This window comes from Rhea pennata, chromosome 2, assembly GCF_028389875.1.
Source record: "Rhea pennata isolate bPtePen1 chromosome 2, bPtePen1.pri, whole genome shotgun sequence".
Classification (NCBI taxonomy): Eukaryota; Metazoa; Chordata; class Aves; order Rheiformes; family Rheidae; genus Rhea; species Rhea pennata.
The window spans coordinates 150546303-150573744 of NC_084664.1; the positions used below are offsets into that span (position 1 = coordinate 150546303).

At 38.7% G+C, this 27442-nt stretch overlaps 1 protein-coding gene across 1 annotated transcript; it reads right to left on the reverse strand.

Annotated features, from left to right (window-relative positions):
- Positions 1 to 563: 563 nt before the first annotated feature.
- Positions 564 to 12230, reverse strand: DSCC1 (DNA replication and sister chromatid cohesion 1). The gene is made up of 9 exons (XM_062568407.1): positions 12054 to 12230; positions 10340 to 10508; positions 7887 to 8021; positions 6540 to 6630; positions 5262 to 5400; positions 4735 to 4787; positions 3193 to 3347; positions 2491 to 2639; positions 564 to 1639 (listed from the first exon to the last, which is right to left on the reverse strand). Exons 1-9 carry the CDS (start codon positions 12221 to 12223, stop codon positions 1531 to 1533), a joined length of 1170 nt encoding a protein of 389 aa, XP_062424391.1. The 5' UTR covers positions 12224 to 12230; the 3' UTR covers positions 564 to 1530.
- Positions 12231 to 27442: the final 15212 nt, after the last annotated feature.

Sequence of the window (27442 nt, forward strand, 5' to 3'; positions counted from 1 at the left end):
GTTATTTCACTATATATATATATATATATATATATATATATATATATATATATATATATGTAAAAATAAATTGTTGCATCACACACCAGCAGGCTATTACTTGTCTTGTGTATTTCAACTAAGGAACCTTATAAGAAGCACCTAAAGTTATTTCCAAGATTTTGATATTTATATTGTTGTTGGGCTCTTTGAGCATGGAGCACCTGCTGCTCCGTGTTCAAACTCTTCCAGGAAGAAAGGTATTATAAACCATCAGATTTTCTACTCAACTGAGTGCACTTTTATTGTGTACTCCAAAAGTATGAAACACAGGGAATCAATTCTGCATCAGCAAAGCTCAGGAAATAGTTTTTAATTCAGCCTTTACCTATAATAAAATGGATGCACACATGCTAGGAATTTTAAGAGTTATGTCTGATTTTTAGTTTCTTTCCTCTCCACTGCTCACAGCATTTGTCAGGTGTTCCAAGACCTTTTGCACATTACATCTGAGTTTTACACAGCAATCTACCTAAAAGAATAGTTCAATTTAATAGTATTTGAAAACATGTCTAATACTAATGTTCAGCGACAAATGCAAGCAACTTTTTAATAATTAGGAAATCTTAATTTCGGGCACTCCATTCTGCGGCAATATTGCACCAACTCCCATTTCATGAATCTACATGAAATGTAATTCCACCCTAAATTTTCAAGGTACAATTTCAAAATGTACATACTTGCTAGGGAAAAAAAGAAAAAAAACATAACAAAGTTTTATTTTGTAAGTTCTTGTTAAAACAAAGACAGTCTTCCATGAACCGTAAGTTTTACATTAACTACATTCCAACAGCAGTTTATAGAAAGTCACAGAGTTTGTAACACAATGTCCAAATAGTTTCCCATGTCTTCATACTGGATTTTACAAAACTGATTGTTATGAAACTTGTTCTTTGCAATATTTGAAAGGTAATTTTGCCAAGTCAAGAGCTTGTGCCAATAAACATCCATAATTTTCTACTAAATGTTATTCATAAAAACATGACCACAATAAATAAGAATCACCTTCCAAAACTATGACCAGTCAGGAAAAATTATTTATGAGTTTGTCAAGGTATACAGCATTCAAAACATCACCATTGCTATAAAATCTGAATGTTTAAGAGCATTCACTGATAGACAAATGACTAAGCATTCCATTTTGCTGTTGAAACCCTATATTCAAACATTATGGTAAAGGATTTAATTTTTAACGTCAGTCTTCAGTTTATGGAGTAGCTTGATTCCTGGTGTGACTACACATACAAAGGGAAAAGAAGACAGGGAAAGGAAGGTGGAAACAGGCTGCAGACAATGCTTTCTTCAAAAAGGCTAGTTCCCCTGCATTCTACTTAGGTGAGCAGAAAACAGAATTAATTCAAGAAACTTAACTGCTTTAACTTGAGATATATAATGCTGTATAAAGTTAATTAATGGCGCCTTCCCCCGGAAGACAGGAAGGAACAACACTGTTATTCTATTCAGTATTCTCAGTTCTTAAAACAGGGCTTGTTATGAGATGGGTCTTCTAGAATTGTAAACTTTAACACCATTTAGTGTTGAGGAACGGGCATACTTGGTCAAAAGTGCACCAACAGTCTGCTTCTCTGCACATAAGTCTCTATAAAGGAAACAAAGCAGGTTACATTGTGTTAAAGACATTCTCATATACATTGATTCAGTAAAATAATTGTAAATATAGCAATAAGCTAACTGGGGTCTTGTAAGAAAAAAATTACTGGTGTTACTGGCATACAATACTCTAAATTACCGCAAATTAATAGCTTGGCTTGACTTACTGCATTTAAGCAGCAGGCAAAATGATATAATTTACTTCAGAATCAAGTGAGTTTTTTGTTTTCGGGTATATTTTTTTTATTCTTTAAAGAGTTTGCAATTGAGCAAAACAGTCAAGCTTTCACGCAGTTAATTGTATTACAGTAAATTCAGAGATCCTCCTAATGGATTGATGCAGTTACTTCTGGGTTACTATCTGTGTCTGCCCAAATGTACCCTGGCTGGGCCTTCCAGACAGCATTGTAATATAAATGTTAACCACCAAAAGACTAAAAGATACAGCATGGGAAGCACTATCACTCTACAGTTCTCAAGCTGTAAATATGGAGACTGATCATAACTTCTGAGAATTTTATCTCTTGAACTGGTATGGTGACATTTCAGCCTCAATCAAATGAGACAGAGTATCAACTCTGTCTCAGTTCAGTGGCACAAACTTTTTATCGAAGTTCAAATACAACTTGAACCTTTTTTTTTTGTGAGGGGGAGTGGTGCTAATGATATTCCTATAGAATTCATATTAATCTAAGACAAAAAGTGTAGTATTTAAGGCACACACAGCTGATAAAAAGTCAACCATGCAAGAAAGGCAGAACACTAATTATATCATAGTTCTTTTTGCTTCATTGTGTCTTTTGTTTTTCAATAGTCTCTTGTATTTTAATATATCCTTACTGTATATATGGGGTAATATCCACTTCTGTCCACTTTTCCCGTATGCTAAATAAGCTGTTGAATCTTTCCTGATTATCTTCAGGTAAATCTTCTACCTTCAGCAGAAAGATAGTCTCTGGTCTGGAGCTTCTATCCACTAGAGCCAAACCCTGTTAGATCAGAACAAGAGAAACTGTTAAATAATAAATAATAATAAAAATCCCAACCACAATTAAACGTTCTTCTAGCAATAATCCATACAAATTGCCCTTTGCATCTCCAAAGCCTTCTGAAACTGCAATACCAGAGACAAAGCGGAGAAAAACAAATGAAGGTGCTGTTACATGTTCAGTATTTGTCATTCCCCGTACAACAAGGTGATAGGGGGAACTCAAAGTCATGACATCTGGCTCCTTTCAGGAAAAGGATTTTTGAGGTGCTTGCGACACTGCTGGCTGTCATTACAATCTGTTAAACAGGAGCTTCAGCTTCTGTTTTATTTACAGCTATTAACTCTGCAATTGCAGCTTTCCTTCAAACAGTGAAACGTATCAGATTTGCAGAAACCTGAAGCGTCATGATTCCACACTACTCATGATTATAGGGGATGTCATAAAAAGTGCCTTAGCTCGGAAGCTGACAAAAAACTACCATGTCTCTGTAACACACAAGTCAGTTAACAGCCTACTCATGAAGGAATTCATACTTCTTTATGTTTTTTACCTTGAGCTGATCAAGCCTTGTAGTCATCCCTTCAGGGACACTCTGTTGCCAGACTTCTTGAAACTCTGATAGATTGAATTTAACTGCATTTTGCAAAAGCATTTGTGCTATAGTTCTGCATATTTTATCTTCATTCATTTCGAAGTAAACTTCCCCTGATAAGAAACAGAAGAGTGTCTTGGATTCTTGCTTTTTGAATAATAAAACGGAGAATACCCTCATATTTCCACTCTGTTCTACAGTCTTCTACAGACCAAGTAACTCATTTCTCCTCTTCCCAGAGAAGTAACCTGGCTTGGTATAATCTTTGGCTAAATGATAGTATCTTCCCTATTCTGAAGGGCAAGCAATTTAGAATAATATGTGTGCAGCACTGTTCTGGCCATGGTATTCACTCATATCAATACACTTCCTTGTCCCCCACCCCAAGATAAAAATATCTTCTTTTCCTCATGTATCACTATTTCTTATTTAGTTTTCATTCCTATTCCTGAATGGCTTGTAATAATAGTGTTTTCTATCTGTGATTGACCAGTTTAACAAAACCTTCACTTCCTCAATCATACTTATAATATTAATAGTATTAATAATGAAAGCAACAAGGATTATTTTTCATTCTTAATGACTTGGTTAAAATTCTCTGAACAAGGACAGGCACTGCCTTCCACCTTTTCAGTCCTCCAGACTTTCTGCAATTCTAATTTGTTCCCTGTGCAACCTGTCTAGAGAGGCTAAAAAAAGACAATCTGTGTCGCTACAACTACTTTCCTATGTCATTTAAGGTTGAGTCCATTCCTGCTTCAACCAAGGCTGAGATGAAAGAAGCTATGGGAAAGAACTCATACATAGATTAGATGGCAGGTACGGCAGAGGCGTCCTTCTGGACTAGTCGATAGTGGTATCCTAGATGGGATACTAGGGCTATCTCAAATGGCACTAGATGCCTTCCTTTAAGCAAGTAAATTGAGCCCTAGATTTCCACTGCCTGAAAATTTAGCCACCTAGCTCATGTGCAGAAAACTGCATTTAAGAGCCTAAAATTTAGTACCTCCTCTTTAGGCAGAATCTTGCCTTTCCAATCAGCATCTTTTCCAAATTCCCATTACAATCATTACAAACATTACAAGTTCAAGATACACACGGTTTGTCTGTATTTTCCATCAAAGGGCTATGAAATTTTGCATGGTAAACTAGTTTATACGGCCAAATAATTAATTCAATTAAAGAAAGATTCCATCTAAATTATTATCTGTCTTTAATTAAAGATTATGGTTTGAAGACATCTAATAAATCACTTCAGGTACCTCTATTCATTCCCAAATTTTCCCCAGTGTTGTATTCTAGAGTTAGTAGTCCTTTTTCTCTAAGAAACTTTCTCTTAAAAATTTTATTGATTTTTAGCTCAGTGTTCTGTCACTCCCTGTTTTGACACTGTAGTAAATTCATTTGTTTCAGTCATCCTAAAAAAAGTTTCAGTTATTTGTGAATAATTTTATTTCCATTATGTGCAAAATTAAAATACGCATACTTTTCCAAACTTACGTTCATCAGTATATTTCCTTCCGTAGCTTAACAGAATATGTTCTATCATCTCTCTGAAAAAAAATCAGACATTAAAACTACTTGTCACCATCTCCTATACATGACAAAGACAGTATTGCTTAAAAATTACATGTGAAAATACCCTCAACTGTTTCTTATGATCTTGCCCAAGCTGTTTCATTAGCACATTACCAAAACAGTTAAAATGAAGAAGATAAAGGAGTAAGTATTGTAAAAAAATCCAAGATGACCAATCACAACCCTGCCTTACTTCAACTGGTAAAACTAGCTGGATACTAGAAGGTTTAGAGGTAATTCATGCCTCAAAAAATGCTTAACAGTCATGTTTTCCCAGGTGGATACAGCAGAGAACTATTAATGCACTTGCATATTTTAGAGACAAAGAAAATACATTATTAACATCACAGTAACTGGAATCTAAGAGTTTAATAGAGTTGAATATACTTCTGATAAGCATAAATGTTAATATAGACAATTTTAAGTACTAAAAAAATAAAATTGCTTACACGGGTTCTAAAGGTCCAAGTTCTTGAAGACAATTATTTAAAGGAACCTTACTGAAAGACCAGGACTCTGAGTCTATCAGCTGAGTTACATGATTCAAGAGTTTTACCTCATAGTCAAAATCGAGAACTCTCCAATATCCTGCCAAATAGAAAACCGCATAACAGCATCAGAATGGAAACATTAGCACCTTAATTCTATTCCTATAAAGATACATAACAGAATTCTGAAACTTAGGTCCCACATTTACAAAGTTCAGAGACACTATTCTAACCTTTCCAGGATTAAAAGTGAGAGAAAGAACAGATTAGCAAACATAAAGATGAAAAAATATCATAAACTTATAATTATTCATGGTTATTTATGCAGATTAACTGCCACAAATAGTTCTAACTCCATCCTAAAATGAATCAGACCCAGAAAAACTATTAATTCAAGCACAGAACTGCACAAACCAAAAGAACTGATTTCTGGGCCAGCTGTGATCGTGAAACAGTTTAACCACTTTCCTGCAGTGCAAAGCCCTAACAAACGAAACCTGCTAACTGAAGTCCTGCAACACATAACTACATCTAGTGTCCCAGCAATGTGGAACCAGCAGAACTGTGAGCCCAGTACAGATATGCACTGGCTCTGCAGAAGGTTAGCTCAGGTCCAGTCAAGTCCATAAAAATCCAGATCTGACAAAACAGAGAGTGAGTGAAACTGGCCCCAGCAGAGTCACTCAAGTGGCTCTGGAAAGTGAATCTCAATACCCAGCTTATTCCATATCTTTTTGTGTGCACTTTTATTTTTTTTTTAAACACTATTACCTTAGAAGTGTACTCAGTGCTCTATTAGCTATGTCCATAATGGCACAATGGCGTTATGCAGTTCCAAGTGACCAGCAAATCTCTCTGCAAGATCATCTTCAACTGCCTAATGGGAGGGTATAGAGAAAGCAGAACCCAGCCACCCATGAAGGGGGCAGTGAGCCAAAAGGTTCAGGCTATGGGTGAGATAATCCGCTGCCAGCGTCTGCAGATGCTGCAAAGAAATTATCTCCAAAAGAGTAAGACTAGTCAATGCTTTTTTTTCCCCCTTTTTTGATTGGTTTCATAGCAACAAAGGCTATAGGAAATACAGGAAGAGATTTTAGGATCTTGAACCATAGCAAAGGACCAATTCACATCTAGAGAAATGAGCGTGTGGAACAGGCCTTGGAAAAAGATGACACAGTAGGTACTTGGGGGGGAAAAATTATGCTTTTTTCCTCATAGGCAATAATATTCTATAGAGACCTTCAATTCTGCAGGCATCTATAACCTGCAACTGGTGCAGTATTTCTTCTTCACTTGCTTGAACCAGACTTAATAAATCTTCTGTTGTATACTGCAATGAGGATAAAAAAGAAAAAAAGAGAGCGAGAGAGAGAGGGGAAACAGGTTATCTCTACTCCATCTTACTCTAGCAAGCATGCTAAATGTGTTATAAAACATAATGAAAACAAGACTTAGAAAAGTAATTTTTTTTTCCTTCCAGAATCTAAATTCATTAAGGTTTATCACAATCTCTGAAACGTCTCCTGTAATTTACAGCAGTTTCACAAAGGATTATTCAATATAAAAAACAGTCTAAAAACAGAGAAGTCTTTGTGCCACGCATCTCTATTCCCAGGTAGCCTTTATCAATGGTTATAATTTCTGGTCAACTTAATCCTTTCCTCTCTGCCAGCCCTTATGTTGCTGCTATATCCTTCTATGCCTGAATCATAGTAGTTGGGAAAAATGCAATGATGGAAAAGCAGTGCTAGGGGAAAAGATGCTGGAACCAACTAGAAACTATTCTGACATCTACGAGAAAGAGCGAGGCGAGTATTTCCCTTCATGGGAGAAACATAACATACACGTGTGTGCATTTAAACATACACATATGGCTTATCAAAAACAGTTTCAGCTAAGCCTCAGTGTAACCGAGCTACCATTTCCATTTTTTAAAGTTAAAAAACAAACAAAAAAGCCCTAAAAGCCCTATACATTTGAGATCATGTGCTACGCAGCCCAGGACTTTCTACTGTTACTTAGATCCCAGACTGGATTTCATGGGAACATAAAAGGGAACTAGGACAGTATTGTTTGTGCCCTTCTTGTAATGTCAGTCGTATTCTCTGTTTTTGTACCATCATTGCCATTTTCTGCAACTCCCTGTTTCTCCTTATCATTATAAACTATTACAAGGGCTTCCTGTAACCTCATACTGGGGTCATACACGACACCATACATGATAGCCCCAAAGAAGAAGGAAAAGCTGCGTTATATATTAGCAGTCAAATGGCTCGCTGTGAGTTTTACAGTGGGTTCGGGAGGCTGTCCTCTAAAGCTCCCTATGTTTATATAAATAAATAAAAAGAAATCTCCAGTCTCTTTTGGTGTCCTTCTTTTTCCTGTTCTTACTATAGGACTTACCTGCTACAATCAGTAGAAACACTAACCATTGCCAACTAGTTTAGAGTAGTAGGTTAAAAAAAAATCAGTTTAAAGTAGCACTGTGAAACATAGGAGCAAAGATCTTTTTCTAGTTAAGAATGTATCTTCACTTCATTTTGCCCATTACTATTTACAGGAAAGTGAGTCTTGGAGCTGACTTACCTTTGAAATAGTCGAAGTCTGATCTTTTCCACTCTCTGGCCCCTCATACGGATCTTCCATCAAAAGCTTCCTCAGCTTCTTCAGTTTAGGTCGACATCTCCTTAATTCCCAGTAGTTATTGGAAAAGCCAGCAATCTACAGTGAGAAAGTAAAGAGGCACTTACAACGTTTGAATCTACCATATACTTTCAAAGGAGCTTACCAAAACATTACCAGTCATAAGTTATAATCTAGCAAGTGAAAACAATTTTTAATAGGCTATTTAAGAATGAGACAATCATTGCAGTATTTTCAATATTAAATTTTATCACTGACAATAAAAAATAAAAGTCAAGAGTTTGTTGATAAAAATACGTTTACAGTGCAAACAACAAAGAGACCATCTCTACACTGTTTCTGCATGCAAATGATGGGATATAGTGATGGAACATAGTCCTAAACAATCCTTGCCAACACTTCTTTTCCTCTTAATACCATGGATGTGGCTCCCATAAAACCCGACCTGTATTATCCCGTTTTCATATTCCTCACTTCCTTTGTTTAGTATGCTACTTCATGGTCTTTTTACTGAATCATCATATGATTAAGCACAAGGAAAAAAGACATTAACAAGGCAGCAGGCCATGCAACTAACAGAACATCTCTGTCCCTTACTCTGTTTCAAAAAGCTCAGGTATAAGCGACTTCATGACACTAACCTAATAAAGCTTCACCTTCAGAGAAATCCCAAGGTATTTCATGGGTATACCTTGGGGTTCCTAGAAGGTTCAATGAGAAGCACAGAACACAGAAGGCCCTTTCAGCAGTGTTTCTGCTACTTACCAAACCAACAGAGGCGAGCACAGAATGGTGGAGGCAAAAAAGGTTCCAGGTTCATGACTCCTGGCCCAAATTCCAGCCTCTTAAAAAAAAGTTTTCATGAAAAGCCTCCAGACAGTACTTTAAAAATGTCATAAACACCTCATCAGACTTTTGATTTTTTGAAGCTTGTCAATAAAAAAAAATCTATTTAAAATAATGTTCCATTTAAATCAACTATAAGAAAACAACCTGTATGTAGGACAAGTCCTATCCAAATTCTAAAATAGAGAAAGCTCATAGTTTTTAATATAATTATTCCATAGCTTGCTTAGCATAAAATTCTGATTAAAACATAATTCCTATGAAAATTCTACAGTTTTTCTTCATGTGGAATAGCATTTACATAAGTATTAGGATTTTTTTTTCTGATAAGTTCTTTTCTGAACATTTTGGAAGTGAGTAAGATGGTACTCTACATAGAAAATAAAGTAAATCATATTAATTTATAATTTGAAGTTCACAACTAGATCTCGTCTATATATGATGAATAAAATGACAGATGCTGTGGCCCTATGTACTAGCCCTCAAAGTGGTACAAAGAGCAGCACTTATGAACTCTAAAGAATGACAGTACTAATTGTAGATACTATCACGAGATAAGCCTCTTACCTCTTGAGTAATCATAGGATCTTCTGCTGAGTCCCAGAGTTTGCAATGTCAATCCACAAAGTAAAGTTTTTGAAAGCATTAAGAAAGCTCTTAAGACATAAAACTCTTAAAAATAATTCCTAACCAAATCACATCTATATTATTTTGGCAGGTGTGACTTCAGAGAATTAGTGAGATCATTAAACACAGCAAAGCAGAATATGGAATAATACTCCTTTCCCATTAATCCACTTTGATTTGAATTAACTTTCTATTAACTAACTGCTGCCATTTCATGGAGCAAATCATGTTTTGAGTATTATGTTTTAAGGACAAGGAGGACTGCTCCTCGATGATGTCATTATATCCATTACAGCAAATAGTGAGCAAGTAATAATATTTTCCTAACTATTTTAGTAGAATTTTATTAATGAATTCTTTAAACTCCGAACCCTATTCTGAGAACCCAATATTCAAACATGACATTATATAATCTGTCTTTTGGGGAAAGCACTCATAAGAATCAATTTGCAAACAGCTTATTTTTAAAATAGCTGCTAACACTAAGAAATTAAATATTCTTTGAAACTTTTTAATACTTACCACAAGAAACTACTATCCACTAAAAATAAAGTCTGAATTTCTTAGGAACAATTATTATCATGCATTACTGATGAAGTTCAGGTGCCTGTGCAAAGGTCCTAGAGCCATTCTGGATACCCTAAGGTGCAGTGTGCCCTCTGGATATAAGGCACCTTTATAAACACATTCTCCCAGGGCTCTTAGATATATAAAGAATTCAGAAGAGATCCACATCCCTCTTGAGTGGCAGCTGGTTGCTAGACCTATATGACGAAGCATCTAAAATAGCATTAGAAGCCTATGTCAAGCAGTTGATTCCCACCCAGGATTTCACATAAGCATCTTGGATAAAATACAAGCCATTACAGAGAAGAAGAAATCAGAGAATTAAAGCAAACAAACAAAAACCCAGAAAGGTATACCTCTGAATGAATAATATTACAAGATTCTTGATCTGCCTTCAGTTGTTCTGGAGTTTTGCAGTCAGGAACAAACAAGAGCATATTTGAGGTATCTGCTATTTTCATGTTGTAAGTTTTATCTTTGCTGCACAATACTGCTTGTTCATCCTTTTCACCACGGATTACTAGGCTGGAAAAAAAAAGCACAAAAATAAAGACATATTCTTACCTCTAGTTTGGCATGACCATCTATTAAATTTGTCTGCCAATTTTTAAAATGCAAATGCTGGTAAGGCAGTCATAAACTGTAGCTATACTTAGTACACAAAAACGTGAAGATATAACTGTTAATCTAAAATATAACACCTTGCTCTTTCATGTCCTGATTTTCACCCTGAAGGATATGCCTGCCAGGCTTTTATGCAGATTACAATCTAACCCCTTCAATTGCCAATTCACACACACACACACACACACACACAAAATATATAGCATTGATTTAGTGATACTTTAAGCAAAGATTAGTTCACTAATCTTAGGAATTACATTACTGGAGTTCCTCTTCAATGAGGACTGAAATCGGCCCAAAGAAACAAGGAAAAAGCAAGGAAGCAGACAATACTGTCAGACCAGTCCCTCTGAAAAACATACATATTCTATGCAATTAATTCTGGGGAGAAAAAAACATTATAACATCTCAAGACAAAGAATCAAGGGAAATCTCCCTCTTCAGCTCATACATGCGATTAGACAGAGGCTCTCAGGGAAGACACGATAAAGCTGAAGCAGGAGTGCAACAGAGGAATATTCCATTTCTCCCAGGCTACGCTAGCGTAGTCCAGACAAAGTTAAGTTCAGACTCTATCTAACCAACCTGCCAACCTCAATGCCCAAAATATGCATGCACAAATGCAGCCAGCTATGCCCCAAGCGCCCCCCAGGACAAGTCAGGCCTCTACCAACATCACATCGATATTCCAGTGCATATGAATGGGCTTACTAACAACTACATTTAAGGACTATTTCTTCAGAGGGAGTTCTAATGCACCATTTTAAAGATTTTCTATCATATTATGTCACTGGCATTGCTCTCAGTAAAAGGAAAAATTTTTAAAGTATCTGCAATCAAAAACCTCCTCCTCAGACCCTATTCTTGGTCCAGTCACAAGATGTCACACAAGGATGCTACCAAACACACATGCTAACACTGTACATCCTCTGCTACACTGTTTGCAGGTGTCATTTGTAAGTAAAGTAAGTAAAAGCATTCCTGTAACAAGCCCTCACAAGCCAGCAAGATTTTGTTAAAAACACGTCTCTTTCACTGAACCAAAATTTTAGGCACCCATCTTCATACACCTGGCAAGAGCCTCTTCCTCATTTTTTTGGTTACAAGCCTCCTCTGGAGCAACTTTTTCTGAAACTTTTTTTTTTCCTGAATTTTCCATACGCATAAAACGAAATGAGACAATGCTCGCCAATCCCACAGGCGTGGAAGACTTTAATATGAAAGCCCCCACTCTGACCAGACTGAACAGAGCCTGAGAACAAGACCTCAGGTCCGCGATACAAGCGTACGGGAGAGCTGCGAGCCCCCTCAGGCGCCGCTTCCCGCCTCCCGCCGCGGAGGGCGGGGCCGCCCCGGAGGCAGGCGCGTGCTGCGGCGCCCGCGCGCCCTCCCCGCCGCCAGGGGGCGCGCGCGCCCCGCGCCCGCCCGCCCGCCTCTCCCCGGTACCTGCGGCCCGCCTGCAGCTCGGCGCAGAGGCCCGGCTCCAGCTGCAGCAGGCAGCAGGCGCCGGCGGCCGCCTGCGGCCCGAAGCGCAGGCAGTGCACGGGCGGCAGCAGCTCGGCCGCGTTCAGCTTGGCCGTCTGCAGCGTGGCGTCCACCTCCTCGCGCCGCCGCATGGCTCCGCCGCCGCGCGCGCCGCGCCCGCTCGCCCGCCCCGCCCCCGCCCCCGCGCGGGCGGTGACGCGGGCGCCCGCGGCGCCGTTGATTCCCTGGTTGGCCGCGGCGGCGGCCGCGGCGCGCGGCGCGGGCGGCAGCCGTAGTTCTTCCGCGTGGCCGGACACGTCATGGGGGCCAGGACGGAGGACGAAAGTGCGAAAGTACTTACGCTAAATACTGAAAGAGAAGAGTAAACACCGCAGACAAGTGCAACTATTAAAATAGTAATAGCAGCTCAGAGATTCAAGAGGAGAGAGACTGATGTGAAAGGGTATAAAACCCCGAGGGAAAAAAGCAGCGGATTTGGAAGCGGCAACGCGGCAGCGCCAGGAGCGGGGCTGCTCCGAGGAGCAGGCAGTTGCTTTTTCCCAACCTGACTGAGACCTGCCCGGCGCCCAGCGGCCCGCTGAGGTCGTACTGTGGGTAGCGAGCGTATTACCGCTTGGCCTGGTAGCTTCTTAGTCCCGACTGTGTTGTGTGCGTGAGCTAGTAACATACAGACTGGCCATGGCCGTCTGCTTGCGAGGTCTCCTGTGTCCCTGTGCCTGGAGCGAACAACCCAGGCAAAGCGGGTCGAACTGGTCCGGCGCTGATGGTGGAGCCGGAATGGCTACGGGTTTCCTGGGAACGAGGGGACGGTAGGAGACGAGCTCTTCCCACGCCAGGCGTAGTAGCACCCCGGGTAGGACGCGGTGGAGCCGGCCCGGTTCGGTACCCAGCCTGGCGGATGAGGACTACTGTCGCGCGTGACCATCTCCTGCCTTCGCAAGGTGCTTTGCCTGCGTGGTGGTGACGAGGCCGTTGGCCTCGGAGGAAAGCTTTCACGGAAGTAATGCGCAGGTTACCTCCATCAGACGTCTTGTTGCTTATTCACAGGCTCAGCCATCTCTCATGTTTCTGTGTTTTATTTCGCAGATCTTAGAAGATGGAAATACGAAGGAAACTTGCAGCACATGAACTTAGGTCAGTTTTTACTAAAGTGTTCATGCAACCTGGTGTGGGTACCAAACTGGTTATTTAGTGTTATTCAGGAGTTTGCACTGTGATCTGGAACATCTGACACTGAGCCCAACATTTAGTTTTTCCAATTGGTTTTATTTAACTTAGTAATTCTGTCTTTTACATGATTTCTTTGTTTCCTCAGGAAATGAGATGTGTATGATTATGCTGCCTTCCATCTTTCTCTCTGACTGTTCATCACTAATCACTCTTGAAGCTGTTGTTCAAGTTCATACAAATCTGGCAGGTAAAGTTCCTACAAGTTTTGTGGAAATCAGTGGCTGGACAATTATATATTAATGCTCCTACTTAGGGAAAAGCGGTTATAAATCATTCTGAGAGGCAACGGCCAGCTGACCAATCAACAAAAACATAGACATGAATCGGTAGGAAGCATAAGTCCATTAGTTTCATAGTGCAGAAAACAACTTGCATTATGGTTTTTTTTTTTTTTTAGTTTTCATTGAGAATATCCAAGAGCACTCACCAAGAACTGACCAAAAATGATTTGTGTTATTTTAACAACATTTTAATTACAACCATTTAGTCTTTAACCAGGATTTAATAAAATTAACTTCTTCAAAAAAGATGTATGATTTAATGAAAGTGAACAGCAAAGAAAATGAAAAGATACTGAACTGTCAATATTGCTGTGGACAAATATTTATAAGGAAATTCATGCTATGCTAACGGAGCTTGATAGGATCCTGAAATTAATGTAGGAGTTTTTATTTGCTTTGGAGTTGCTTAGCTTCTAGTCTAGTGCATTAACACTAGTACTGATTTCAGTTTCAGCTGGCATGCTGGGATAAAACTGTTGTGATTCAGAAGCAGATACACAATACTATGTTACATGCTGGGTTGGACTCCATCAGCCGTTTGATGGGAGAAAGAATTGAGATAATAAATTCAGCCATCCCAAATTAATTGATCCCCAACTTAAGTCAATCCCCCCAAGGTGCATGGTAAGGGCTTTAAGTAACTACTGTAAGAATACAGCCAAAAGGTACACCTCTTTTAACAGGTCTCAGTATAAGTGAGATGTAGAATTGAAGCCTTGAATAGCCTATATCCTCAGCTAGGAGGGGAGGGGATGAAGATAAGTATCAAGCAAGATATGCTTTGACGTAGTTTTTCAATTGACTAATGTTAACTGAAGCTAGTTTTAGCAGAATCTAAATGACAAATGTTAGCTGAAATTAAGAAACCGTAAAATGGATTATGTAAGATTATTACAGTCTTCCTTTTGAAGTACCTGACCCTGCATAATGTTTCCCAGGATTCAAACATCAAGAATATGAACAGCAAAATAAATCAAGAGCAGCCATAACATCAAAGAATATAAGTTCAAATAACTCAAAAGCTTCACAACTAAGATATAAAACAATAAAGGAGAGGTAGCACAACATATGTTATAACACTGTACATCACCAGCATCAACCTCTAGTCAGCACATTGGGAGGATGACTTCACAGGTATGATTTCAATTCAAGTGAATTGGGAAAAGTGGGCTGCATGTAAGCAGTGTTCGAATGTCAGAAAGAATGTGAGCTAAAAACTTTTAAATGTCCTTCAAAGCACAATATAGGTAACTACCAAGCCAGCATCGGAAAAAAATGGCACAGTGACAAAATTGAATACTGTAGCAAGTTACCAGCCTAATAATATGTGCACAATTCACAGTCACAGTTCCTGGAGATTATTCCATAAGAGAGGCTCAGTTTGATTAAAACTTCACAAAATACAATTCAAGGATATGTTGTTTCAGCTGGACTGCCACGTGCAAGATTTTAAATTAGCTTGAATTTTACATTTTCAACCATTAAATGACAGTTTCTCATTGTCTAGAAGTGTCTGTCAATGGCTGTGCCCATTACATCTCAATGCAGAAAGGGACGATTGCAGCTAGACCTGTGGTGTGACTGAAGTTAGAGTAGAAGAACTCTGAATGCCATTTCAGCATCTGTCATAGACTTTTTGTGAGACATTTGGGGTTATGCCATTATATACATCCATGTTTCACACATAACTTGAATAATGTGTGAAGTTCTCATCGTGTAATAATCTGACCATATTATCTCTAAACCACTACAGGAAAAACAGAGAATGGCATTCTGGGACATCAGATACAGAATGATTTTCATAGAAAAATAGATTAAACTGATTAGATCATTTTGACATAACAAATATGGAGATATAGTAGAGGCATAAATAATTATGAACAGTAAGGAAAAGGAAATAATTGTCTGTTCTGTCTCAAATGTAAGAGCTGGGGAATACCATTGAAATGAAGAGAGGCAGACAAATTCATAAAGGTTGGATGTACTGTTCTCTGTAATAACAATGTTCAGGTTTTAGTCACAACTCAGGTTCCCCTACATCACCAGAGCATTCTAGGAAGGACTGTTTGTTATACTCTTTCCAGAGTACTGTCTTCTGATGAAGAGCAATGGATTTTTAATGGATTGATAGCTAAACTAGCAAAGCAGTGCCTCACATGCTAGGCATTGATTAATTTTGTGTTATCATGTCCCAGTTAAACAGTCATACCTGATGATGCTAGCCAGTAAAACATCTCACAGAGAAGGAAATAAGTCCAAGACTCAATGGGAAAAATTTCAGTCAGTTAGCAGAAAAATCAGGTAGCTCATTGTTAATTCAGGTAAATACCATCTCATCATTTTTATTAGGCCAAAAGGTTTATATTCAAGTTAGGAGAAAGTAATCTGATGTTATCAAATCCAAATACTTGTGTAAACTACACAATAGCTTGGAGAATCTTACTTAACACCATATTAGATCTGTGCTGGAATCAGAACAAACAGCCAACAATAAAGTCAGAGAACAACTGTGTTGAGAATTTATCGATACATTGTTGTGACAAACAAAAAACCCAGACATCCAGTGGTAATGAGACATTCAGTGGTTAGATGCTGTTTTATTGTTACGCTGTTTCTTCAGTACACCAGCGTAGCCCTATGTAAATGCAGACAAAGCCTGACGATCAGTCTTGCCACACTTGTATTGTTCACAGTAAAGTGAAGAAAACTTAACAAATTGGTACCCAGCCTACATTCATAGCTTCTCTTAAGTTTCAGCCAGTCAGCAAGAACATTCATATTTATAGACCATGTCCTCGCAGTGTGAACACCAGTGCGAATGGTGGGAAAGAGCTATGACTTCTGTTAATACTGGCGTGAAAGAACTGGACAATTTTTTCAGGAACATACTCATTATAGGGACATAGTCCATTTTAGGTTTAGATTGCGTGCATGTCATTTTCTGTATGAATACACCTTGAAAGCCCTTTGCTCCATCTACATTTCTATGCTAGAATTCCAAAGTGCTTCTGCCACTGCAAAGTTTTATAATTCTTACTCGGCTGCTAGTTGGCAAAATTAATAGCAATGCAAAATTAACAGCAATGCAAGAACTTTATTGCAAGCCCTTCAAGTTCAAGCACATTACACACCTACTGCTAAAATAATTTGAAACAGTGTTACTGGTAGTACATAGGAGGTCAGCATACCTTTATTTGGTATTCATGAAAAGAAAAACTGCCACAAACCATAAAGCATAAGAAAGTATAATAAGATACCTAAGAAAGTATAATAGATACCTAAAATAAAACATTTTTTTATAGGAGCAGAATGTTTTCTGATTAAACTTAAGAGGTTAGTCAGGAGACCTTATTAATAGCCACATACTAAACCTCACTATGTGTCATTTGGCAGGTTATCAAATAGTCATGCTTTTTGATTGCCTAACTAATATCTGTATAGTAGTGACCTCAGAAATTTTTTTGGCAGTTAATATATTATTAATTTTTGAGATATTTTCAAGGCTAGACATTACAAGAATATCACAGCCAAAATTCTACAAACTATATATCAATTATATCTCTTTGAATCTAAAAACAAATCTTCAAATAATGTGAAAAACATACCAGGGTAAGATGCAACATACTACATAAATAAATAGATAAACACAGGAAGATGTATTACATATTCAATTTGTGGAAGAATATATGATGGAGAAATACAGCTGGGCAGGAAGATTCTAGTGAAAACCAGTTGGCTGAAAATTCGAATGAGGATATTGAAAAGAGCCAACATAGAAAAAGCTCATATAGAAAAGAAGATGTCTTACAAGGGAAAAAATATACCACCACCACAAATGAACATCTCATCAAAATTCTGTCCAAAGAAACCAATGTGGGCACAACCCTAAAGTTACTGAACAAACATCTGGTTCTGTTACATTCTATTTGTTTAAATTGAGGCTTTTGGTCATGTTGCACCTCCATAGCAAATGGGAAAAGGAAGGTAAAGGAGATCTTCTTGAACTAAATTTGTGAAGTACTGAAGTAACTTAGGAAGATTTAGGACAGGAGATGAACAAAAGGGTCAGGATGAGTGGGAATCAATCAATCTCTAGAATTATCAGTCGAGAAACTATTCTGTGGTCTGGAAGAATTAATTTTTAGGGGAGATTTTTTTTAATCTGTGGTCTTGAATTTTTCTTCCTCTATTTCATCTAGTTCCTAACTGAAACTTCCTTGCAACACAGTTTCCCTTTCCTACATGGTATTTATACTTTCTATAGTTTGTACTCACAATATGCCCAAAATGCTTATACTGGTTATTACTACTTTACTTCTCTTAAACATGAAACACATTTTCTAGTGTGAAATATGACATGTCAATTAATATGTAATACTGTTCATTCTTCTAACCTGACTTATTTAAAAAGAAGGCAATATAATATACTACTCTTCTTATACTCTGTCATACTCAGAATCACATAATAACTCATTTTTATTAACAACAACACTTAAACTTGGGATGCTTTAAAATAGAAAGGAAGCATGTTTTGCTTCTCTTCAACAGCATAACACTTAAAAGTTCAAGTCAAATTCAGCATTGGTAATTTTTTCTTGTATTCACTATTCTCTGAAGATTCTCCATATTTATCACATTAACTTTTTTTTCCTATTTATCAGTTGAGTAATTAAGATGTGTGTAGTTACCTTTTGTGAACAGTGTGGATAAAACTTAATCGTTTTGTTCATATATTTGTGCATAACTTTGAAGTAGCCTAGATGAAAAAGATTCAGAACTTCAGCTCAAGACATAAATGATAGGCTTCACGTTCCACTTTGAAGACACTAGAGTACAATAGAAAAACCATAGAGATAAAGGTTTATGTTATAAAATGAATGATGGAGCAGACAATGCAGTGTACGATAAGAAAGGCAGTTCTCGTTCTTGCCTTTATTTCATTTTAAAATTCAACTTCTCTAACCACTGTTCTGCTACATTTTCCTTTAGTACCTTTTTGAATTATCTTCCTTTTTGAAAAAAAAGAAAAGAATTTTGGAATCAACTCAATGCAATTTCTTATTTGTTTCTGAAGTTTATTCATTAGATGATATTTAATCAGTAAACCTTTTGTATTATTTTTAGTATATCTAACTAGTTAGAAATCAGGGCAGAAGCTTCCTAGATTGATTGGAGTCCACTGGTCCATAAATTAGCCTCCTTCACTGGCTAGTACTCCTTTAAGATCCTCATTAGTCAGTGTTGAGAAATTTCTTGACACCTTGCTTTTTTATTGAAAAGAATTCTGAGAATTTAAACAAGAAGTACAGCATAAGTTCATGAGTACAGTATAACTTTATGTACTACAAGCGGTTACATGACTCTTTCTGATGCTACACTCTTGATTCTGGAACAATACCTGACATGTGGCATATATGCTTTTGATTGACCGTAAAATATGTTGGCAGTCAGTTGCAGCAGCTAAGGGAGCAGTCCTGACCCTCAATGACTTCAAGTGCCCAAGAGCTCTCTGTAGGGCCCAAGCCCTATCCTCATTCACATTGAGTAATTAGACCTGAGGCCTTCCAGACATTGCTAGTTAGTTCAATTTTGTCATTCACAACTTCTGGTGCTGAATTTTTAGATGAGCAGGCTATTCCTTTTCCCATTCTGTCCATATACTTAGGAATCCATCTAGTCCGATGTCATTTTTAGCCCCATACCATCTGCTTGACATGAAAGTGCAAGAAACTGTGCAGACCACTCGGCAAGAAACACTTCATTCTGAAGGTCTCCATCTAACCCCTCCTTAGTTATTACCAGGATTTATGCCTAAAGCATGAATATTCGTATAGCTATTGTATTTTTGGTGCCTTTTCTACGTAGATCCTAACCCTCTTTCTGCTTTTTCTCCTGCTGCTGCACATTAGAGATTGTCATGGGGCTGAACAGTTTTTTTTCCATTGTAGTCACTGTGACATTGAGTAGCTGGATTTTTTTTCTTAAAACTCTGTGAATAATGATTAGCAGTGAGTGTATCACAAGGGATATCAATGTCTTGAGATACTGAACAATCTGCTATCATGTGGTAAGCTATAACCAGGACAATAAAAGTAATTCTGATTTCCTTCATCAGGTGTTTTGGTGAATCTGCAATTACTCTTCATTTAGAAATTACTTCTTTGCCTGTATAATTAGGAGAGATCCTTGTCCTCTCATCTTCTCCTGTCTAGGTGTAGAAGCTGGATCACCAGTTTTGGCATGGAGCTTACCTAACAGAACTCTTCTCCCAGGAAATTTTTTGGTCAGTGGATGATGACACCACTGTCATCATGCTGTATGAAGCTTGAGGAGAGATACTGCCCTTCAGGTTCTTGTTAGAGCGCTAAATGAGTTTTCCTCTGAATTTAACAATTTGAGAGAAACATCAAAGGCAATTAAGAAACTTAGAAATCCTTAATTAAAAATTCTGTGATCTGCTTCTGAGGGAGTGGGTGATGAGGTCTGTTGAACTGAGTTACAGGAAAAGTTCAGGTGTAGCCAAACCTATTCTGGGGCAGGGATGTGCAGTAACTGTGTCTACTAAGAAGCTTCCAGATCCATTTTCTGTATTGACTTGTTCAAGAGTGACTAGTCAAGAGCTCTCCTCCAGAGAAAAAAGTCAGTGCAGACAGGGAGAAAAGGCCTCATCCTTCTGGCTGCTGTGGAGGCTGTAAAGACAGTGTAATACAGAGGGGAGAAGTTATGAGGGACATTGTAAAGAAAATTTATTCCTTCTGTGTCCTGTCTCTGCCCACCTCTGTTGTTACGTTCTTCCTTTCAGTCAAGTCCCTCTTCTGTTCTTTCTCTCTTCCAATTCTTATTCTCTCCACAGCTGTTTCCTATATCTTTTTCTTCTCATTTCACCCTATTTCTCAGAATTACTATTTAAGTAGGAGAATGTTTGACTAAAACAGTGTCTTTCAAACCCCTGAAAACTGAAACTTATTTTCCAGAAAATAAAGCAGTTATTCCTTTCTCTGTCTTATTGTCTTATTTATACAGGAAAAGTACTGGTTCTTTTATTATGTATTCATGTATTTCTTCTCCTTTCTTATACACTTTGGTAAGTCAGGAGAAAGATATTGACACTGACAATTAGTATACTATCACTGACACCTAAGTTAAGTGTCACTGAAACAGATAGTCATGTTGTACTCACAAAGCTGTTGTTGATATTCTTCTCTTCACACTCAGACTATTATGTCATCATTAATTTTACTCAAAATATAGTTTCTGGCAGTTTTAAATCAGTCTAAATCTCCTGTAAATATGGTATAGTGTCTTTTTTCTTCATTGCTGTCACACTATTAGCAATAACCAGTTATTCTGAACTTCTAATGAAAAAGGACATTTTATGGACAAATTTTTATTTTTATTCAAGACACTCTGAGGCATCATAGTGGGGAAAAAATGGTGATATCCTTCTATGCTACTTTTCACAATGAACTGACTGCATGATTTGCTAAGCTGAGACTGACTTTCTGGAAGCTGTGCAGCTCTATGTGTCTGCATCCGTTCCATTGAGATCCACGCTTGTGAAGCAGGACTGTACCCAGTCCTCCTCATCAGAAGCGATGATATCTTCCAAATACCATTTATTTGTGGTGCTGGAGAAAGAGATCACCCACAGGAAATCATGAGGATTTAGTGCCTCTTCTTTTCCTTTCTCAAATTCACACCTCTAGAACTATTGTTTAAGGTTTTGTGCTTGAATAATTTTGCTGCAATTCAGCTTCATGAAGTTTTCTTCCCAAACATAACAACTGGAGACTAATTATTCTGATGTTTTTTTCCATTGAGATGTGGAGAGCAGGGCAGTGCTCTCAGAACAGTTCAGCCTTGGCAATATTTTTACCAAGAGCTGTATTTCAACAGTCCTGAGTTTGTTCTTATGATAAAACTGCTATATTTCTGCTCAATCCCAGCTGTGTCTGTCGATGCCTCCTTTCACCTGTGCCTTTGGCACCCACTGTATCTCTGATGCAGAGCTGCAGCAAAGCTACTTCTTCATAAAGAATTCTGGTATCCTGTAGCACCAAAAATACCTCTTTTTAGTGCATTAAAACGACTGATCACAGCTGATCATTTTGACATATCTCAGCACAATGCATTGTGTGCCTTACTTTGGAGGCTTGTTCTACCAAATATATGTCATTACTTCATCCCTCCAAGAAATCTGTAAATATTCTGAGAACCCAAGACATCTCAGACAAACACTTGTAAGTTGCTATCATAAAAATATTTAAAAATAAACATTTAAAATTTTTCCTTTTTGGGAAATGACTAGATTGGGTAGCTAGTTTGGTGTTTGCTATGGAGACAAATTAATAATGGGGTCAAGTATGCAAAGATTATGTTGTTTAAAAGTTCCTCCATTACAAAAATGACCATCAGCTTCATTTAACAGTCCTTTTTTTTTGCTGAGTATCAATACTCAAGAATTTTCTAATAGGTATTTGCATATTCAATTTCCTCAAAGGACCACAGGGTGGCAGACTGATTAAACATATCTACTGGAAACAGTTTCTCTCACAGATAGGATAAAAGATTGAGTTAGACAAGCCAGTGTTGGTGATTATCCCTGGCGAACTGAGTGGTGCCATTGGTTTGGAGGGCTGCTGACCTCTTGCACCAGTGCTGGCATAATTGCAATGTGCTGAGACTGCGGTTGATGCCCCAGACAGGCCTTGCAGCTGGAGGAACAGCTTCACTTGTGGGGTGCTCTTCAGCCACAGGATGCCTCTGTGCTGCAGAGCCTTGCCTAAAGACAGGATGTGATGTGGTTAATGAGAGAAACAGCACCAAACCCTCTGCTTTGTAGAGTGCTCTTTGACAAAGTGTATCTTTCTTTATTAAATGCCTCATCAGTCATAGCGGAATGTGATTCTGTATCTCTTGATGGCAGCTGTTTGGCATCCTATCAAACTGCATCTGTTCCTGCAACCAAAACTGCGTATCTACAGATATGTATGCACTGCACGTTTGCACCAACACCTAGAGGCTGTGGTGCTCTCCAGAGGACCCAGCATTGCAGAAGAAACAGACTGACCAGGGCAGCAAATGCCCTGCCATGGGTGCAGTGTGGAAAGAACAACTGTGAATCAACAGAAACTCAGGCTGAGAAGTAGAAATGGATAGCAAAAGTAGGAAACAGTGTCTTAGACAGAATCTCAGCTGTTAGGTGTTGCCTCCCAAAGAAGAAAAAATTGTACGTGTCAGCATTCAAGGCTGGTTACAGCACAGAGTCAAACTGTCATCTCAAGCCATGGTGGTTTCAGCAAACCTTTTTCTTCCTGCAGCCAGACATCAGAGTGCATTAACACAGATACAGCTGACGGACACCTTAAGAAGCTGTCTTTTACCACTTAGCTAGTAGGTGTTGTCTTCACACATGAGATGTGGCTTAGGAAGCTGTTCCTTTTCAGCTGTTGGTCATACTTCCCAGCTGACTCATATTTCCCAGCCTGTGCGCTAATCTTGATACTACAAAAGTCATGGGGTACAACCTGAGCTAAACATACCATATAGACATAGCTCAGACTGAATGAGTTCATAATTGCTATCAGTTTAATGCAGAACAAAATAAAGAGAAAACAAAACAAAAAAAGTAATGGGAATGCATGTAAATCTTCAAATATTCATACTTCTGCAATTACAGGTGCTTTTTGACAATTATGTGAATATTCTTGTAGCTTTCAAAATTAAAATTTTTTACAAAACTATTGAATATATGAAATGAGAGGAATTAGAAACTATTCCAGGTGTAATTGATAGACGTATTTGTGTGAATAGAGCAAACCACCACTGACAGTGTTGAAAACAATTAGGCACTGGGTAATACAAAATACTGGTTTAGCAAAGTGTACCATCTACTGGATTATTGAACCTACTGGTCTGATGTGGATTTCTCAATTTTTCCTGTTAAAGCAGTTTGCTTCCATGAAATACTTATCTTCACAGAAGCAAGCACTAAAACATTTACCCATCTTACGGTAGTGCTTTAGCCACCGGTCTATACAGTAATCTCAGTCAATGGCACAGTGAGTGCTCAAACATTTAAAACAAAATGGAAAAGCTGAGCAAGGACAGGCTTAGAAAGCCCCTTTCAGATTGTCTCTGCATATTTCAGGATCAAAATGCCTTTTTCTCTATACTTCAGCTCACTATTGTAACAATTACCAGGTCAGTGACGCATGAAATCTAAGGAGCTAAATGGATAGAAGTCTTGTTCTAATGCTGATATTATCAAACAATTCTCCTGTTATCTCACCATAGTGACTTTTGCAGGAACTTGGGTGGTATATTAGAAAAAGAGAAGTTTAAAACATGCAATTTTTCCTACTAAAAATTACTAACTTTTCCTGTGGTTTATCATGAGACTAAAATCAGCTTGGCCAGATGCTTTTAATGCTTTGAATCACACAAATGCTGATCTTTCTGACCAGTTTTTAGTAGACAAATTGTTCAGACTTAAAGCAACAAATGAACAGCAATGAATGTAATCTATGCACTGCCAAGAATGGGAAATTCTATTGTGTGTAGCATGAAAAGAAGAGGGGAGACTGGACAATACCTGGTAGTTCCTCCAATTCCCTCGCCAGACCCCTACTCCTAAGGAAATTAACCAGTTGAAACACAAAGACAATTGAGTTCTTTTTGCAAATAAGCATGGGAATATAGGAAAAAAAAAAACACTTATTTTCTGTCAGGGTTGTGAGAGATACTTGAAAGAAAAGACTGCTTAAAGGCCAAAAACCTATTTTTTCCCTCGGTAAGAGGGGAACCAAGTATGTCTAAATGCTGGATCCTATATAAAAGAGGTTAGGAAGAAATGTTAACTCATTGAACAACTTACCTGCTAATGCCTTTTCTCCCTGAAATACTCCTCCATCTTTTTGCATGAGTGTCTCATGCAGTGCCTCAATGGTTTGTCTATCATTTTGCTCTTTGAAAAGCTGTAGTAATCCTAGCAAGGAAAAGAGAAACAGTATTATGTAAGACACAGGAACATTGCTATAGCAGAAATGAAAAAAAACCACACAAATGTTGGTAACTTTTTCATATGAATGTCACACGGTAGAATAAGCTTGCAGAATGCAATATTCTTTAAAACAATATTCTGAAAGCAATATTCTTGTCTTGTTAGGTAGACATGTAGTGTTTCACGACTTGGACATTTACTCAGTGAGGTAAGCAAGGAAGTCTCATAAATTACTAGACGGCTTTTTTAAAACCTCTAACACAATATCTTCATTCATGTGTGATGTTCTGCAGAGTGCGGCAATCTCCTTGAGATCTCTGGAGTTCAAATGTGTAGCCTTATTGCATGCCAGAGAGCCTTCGAAAGTCACCGAAAGACACTTCAGCTTCCTCGATGCTAGCAATGCCATTTCTCCATTGGACTTACGCAGCAGAGCAGGCAAGTCACTCTTGTTTCTCTTGGTATAGTGGAGGATGAATTCTGAAGTGTACCAGGGCCCCAGCTCAAAGATTTGTTGTGCTTTTGCCTGAGGAATGCCTTACTGTTATCTACTTACCTTAATCTCACTTAACTCAAACCATACTAAGGTAAAATGCAAGCATGTATTCGTAATATGTACAACAGCAACAATTCCTAAAGTGGATCCTATGTTTTTTTTTTAAAAAAAAAAAAAAAAGAAAAATCAATCACCTTGCACTGAGACTACCTCAGAGAGATCTCTCTTTTCCTTGCTTGGCACCCTCGCTGTCAAAATTTCAGACTCAGAACATGCTTTCCCACCTCTTCATGGAGTACCTGAGCTCAGATAGCCTATCTCTCTCGGGAGTGAGGGTCAAGACCAGTTTAATCCTTTGCTAGACCTTATGTTCTATATCAGTCTGTACATTAAAAACATGCAAACTACAAACAGGTTATTTTATGTGGCTCTTAACTGAAGCATGATATTTTGTGGTTATGTTAGTTTACCATTTTGGGGTGACACCAGGTTTGGGGTTACTAATACCCAGTTTCCTCCCTTATAAGGCATATTGCAATAGTAAGAAACTTCAGTGTGTATATCTGGAACAAATTAAAAATAAGATATCAGTGCACAAGGCAAAAATGGTAGTATATAATCATTAAATAATTCTGTACAGGAAATTCCACTGACCTGCATTTTCCAAGTTGCAAGAATAATCTGCTATACAAAGATAGGCGTTTCAGACTACAGGCAAGCTAAGTCAATCTCCACTGCCTAAGGACAGATCTTATTCCCCCTTTTCCTCTCTCTGTTCCTTCCTGTTTTGTTCCTGCTAGGCCCACTCCATCCTTGGTCTCAGCTTCTGTGCTCACAAGCCCAAAGAGACCTACCCACCTTTTGCTATGTGAATTTTCTGCCAGTTTAGCGAACTGAATTGCAGCAAAGAGAGGTCCTACAACTGTGAAAATTAGCATAAGATGCACTAAAAGAATTTGCAGCCAGAACAGAGGAGAGTAGCGCTTTCCCTTTTTAACAGTCGTGAAAGGTTGAATCAGCTACGCTTATGTAATGGAGCTAAGGACTTGCACAGAAATGGTCTGTAATGTACAGCAATGTTCTCTTGAAATTTTCGTTGTCTCAGTCATGAGATAAATAATAATAATTGGAGTAATAATTGGAAAAGGAATTACTATGTGAAATTCTCTCCTGAAGATGAAGTCAGATGAGGTGATTGTTTCAATTCTTTTTTTGCTTATAGCTCTGTGAATCTGCGTGTTACATCTGTCAATAGTGTAAGCAGAAATAAAGGGTATATACAAGTATTCCAAATCTACGGGAAGTAAGCTCAAGCTGCAGTGCTTGCACTCCTAAAACCTTCTCTCTCTCTGGCCCATTCCCCAACCAAAATGAAGGCAGATGCCATACAGGTTCCACAGTGGCTTTTCTCTGCTTGTCGCCCATGGATTAGTGATCCTTCAGACACCCAAAGGTGGTCATTAAAATGACTATACTGAGTTGAACCAAAGGTCCATCTAGTCCAGTGTTCATCTCCAAAAGTGGCTATAAAGTGGCTTAGGGAACAGCAGCACAAGCGTATGTGAAACTTCTCCCAAATACCCAGCTCATTCCAATTAATTTCAAAACAGAGAATTTCCTGAGCTGAATATGGTTGCTATGTCTTTTCCAAATACTTATCCATTTTTGCCTTGAATCCAAATACTTTCTTTCGTATCTGAATACCACAAGTTGATTGTGCACTGTACAAAGAACCACCTTCTTTGTTTTGTCTTCAGCTTGCTTTTTACAAGGTTCATTTGATTCTTTCTTAGTTCTTTTGTTGGTCCTCGAAAAGATGATAATATTGCAAACACTTAAGCGTGTGCTTTTCTCCCTGCATGCAGAATGTATGAGGGCAGAAATAAATGTAAGGAATGGGCAGACAAGGGTTATCTTAATTGCACTCGGTTGTAAATAAGCACTGCAGAAGATGCTGCCTTTCTTTTTTTTTCTTTTTTTTTTTTTTAAGGTGAGGCGTTTTTTTCCATCAAACATGTTGACAAGCAGCGCTCACGACCTTGCTCGTTCCTTCCCCGGCAGGCGGGCGCTGCGAAGACGAAACGCGGCGAGGAGCGCGGCGCGGCGCGGCGCGGATCGTGCCCCGCCGGCGGCTGGCGACGCGAGGGAGGGAGGGAGGGGTAGACGAACCCCCCAGAGCTCCCTGCATCGCCGGGGAGAGGCGCCGCGGGCTGCGGGGCGCCCCGGCGGCGGCGGCGGCGGGGGTGGCCCCGGCCCCGCGGCTCGCCGCCTCCGCTGCCGTGCGCCAGCCGGGGGGGGCCGCTGCTGCGGCGGCGGCGAGCGCGGCTGCGGCCGCCGGCTC

Excerpts from the sequence above, each read along its gene's own strand:
- DSCC1 (XM_062568407.1), bottom strand. The coding sequence starts at position 12,223 with ATGCGGCGGCGCGAGGAGGTGGACGCCACGCTGCAGACGGCCAAGCTG. Across the intron at positions 8,022-10,339 it reads GTAATATTATTCATTCAGAG|ATTGCTGGCTTTTCCAATAA; the intron begins GTATACCTTTCT and ends TTCTCACTGTAG. Across the intron at positions 6,631-7,886 it reads AGACTTCGACTATTTCAAAG|TATACAACAGAAGATTTATT; the intron begins GTAAGTCAGCTC and ends TCCTCATTGCAG.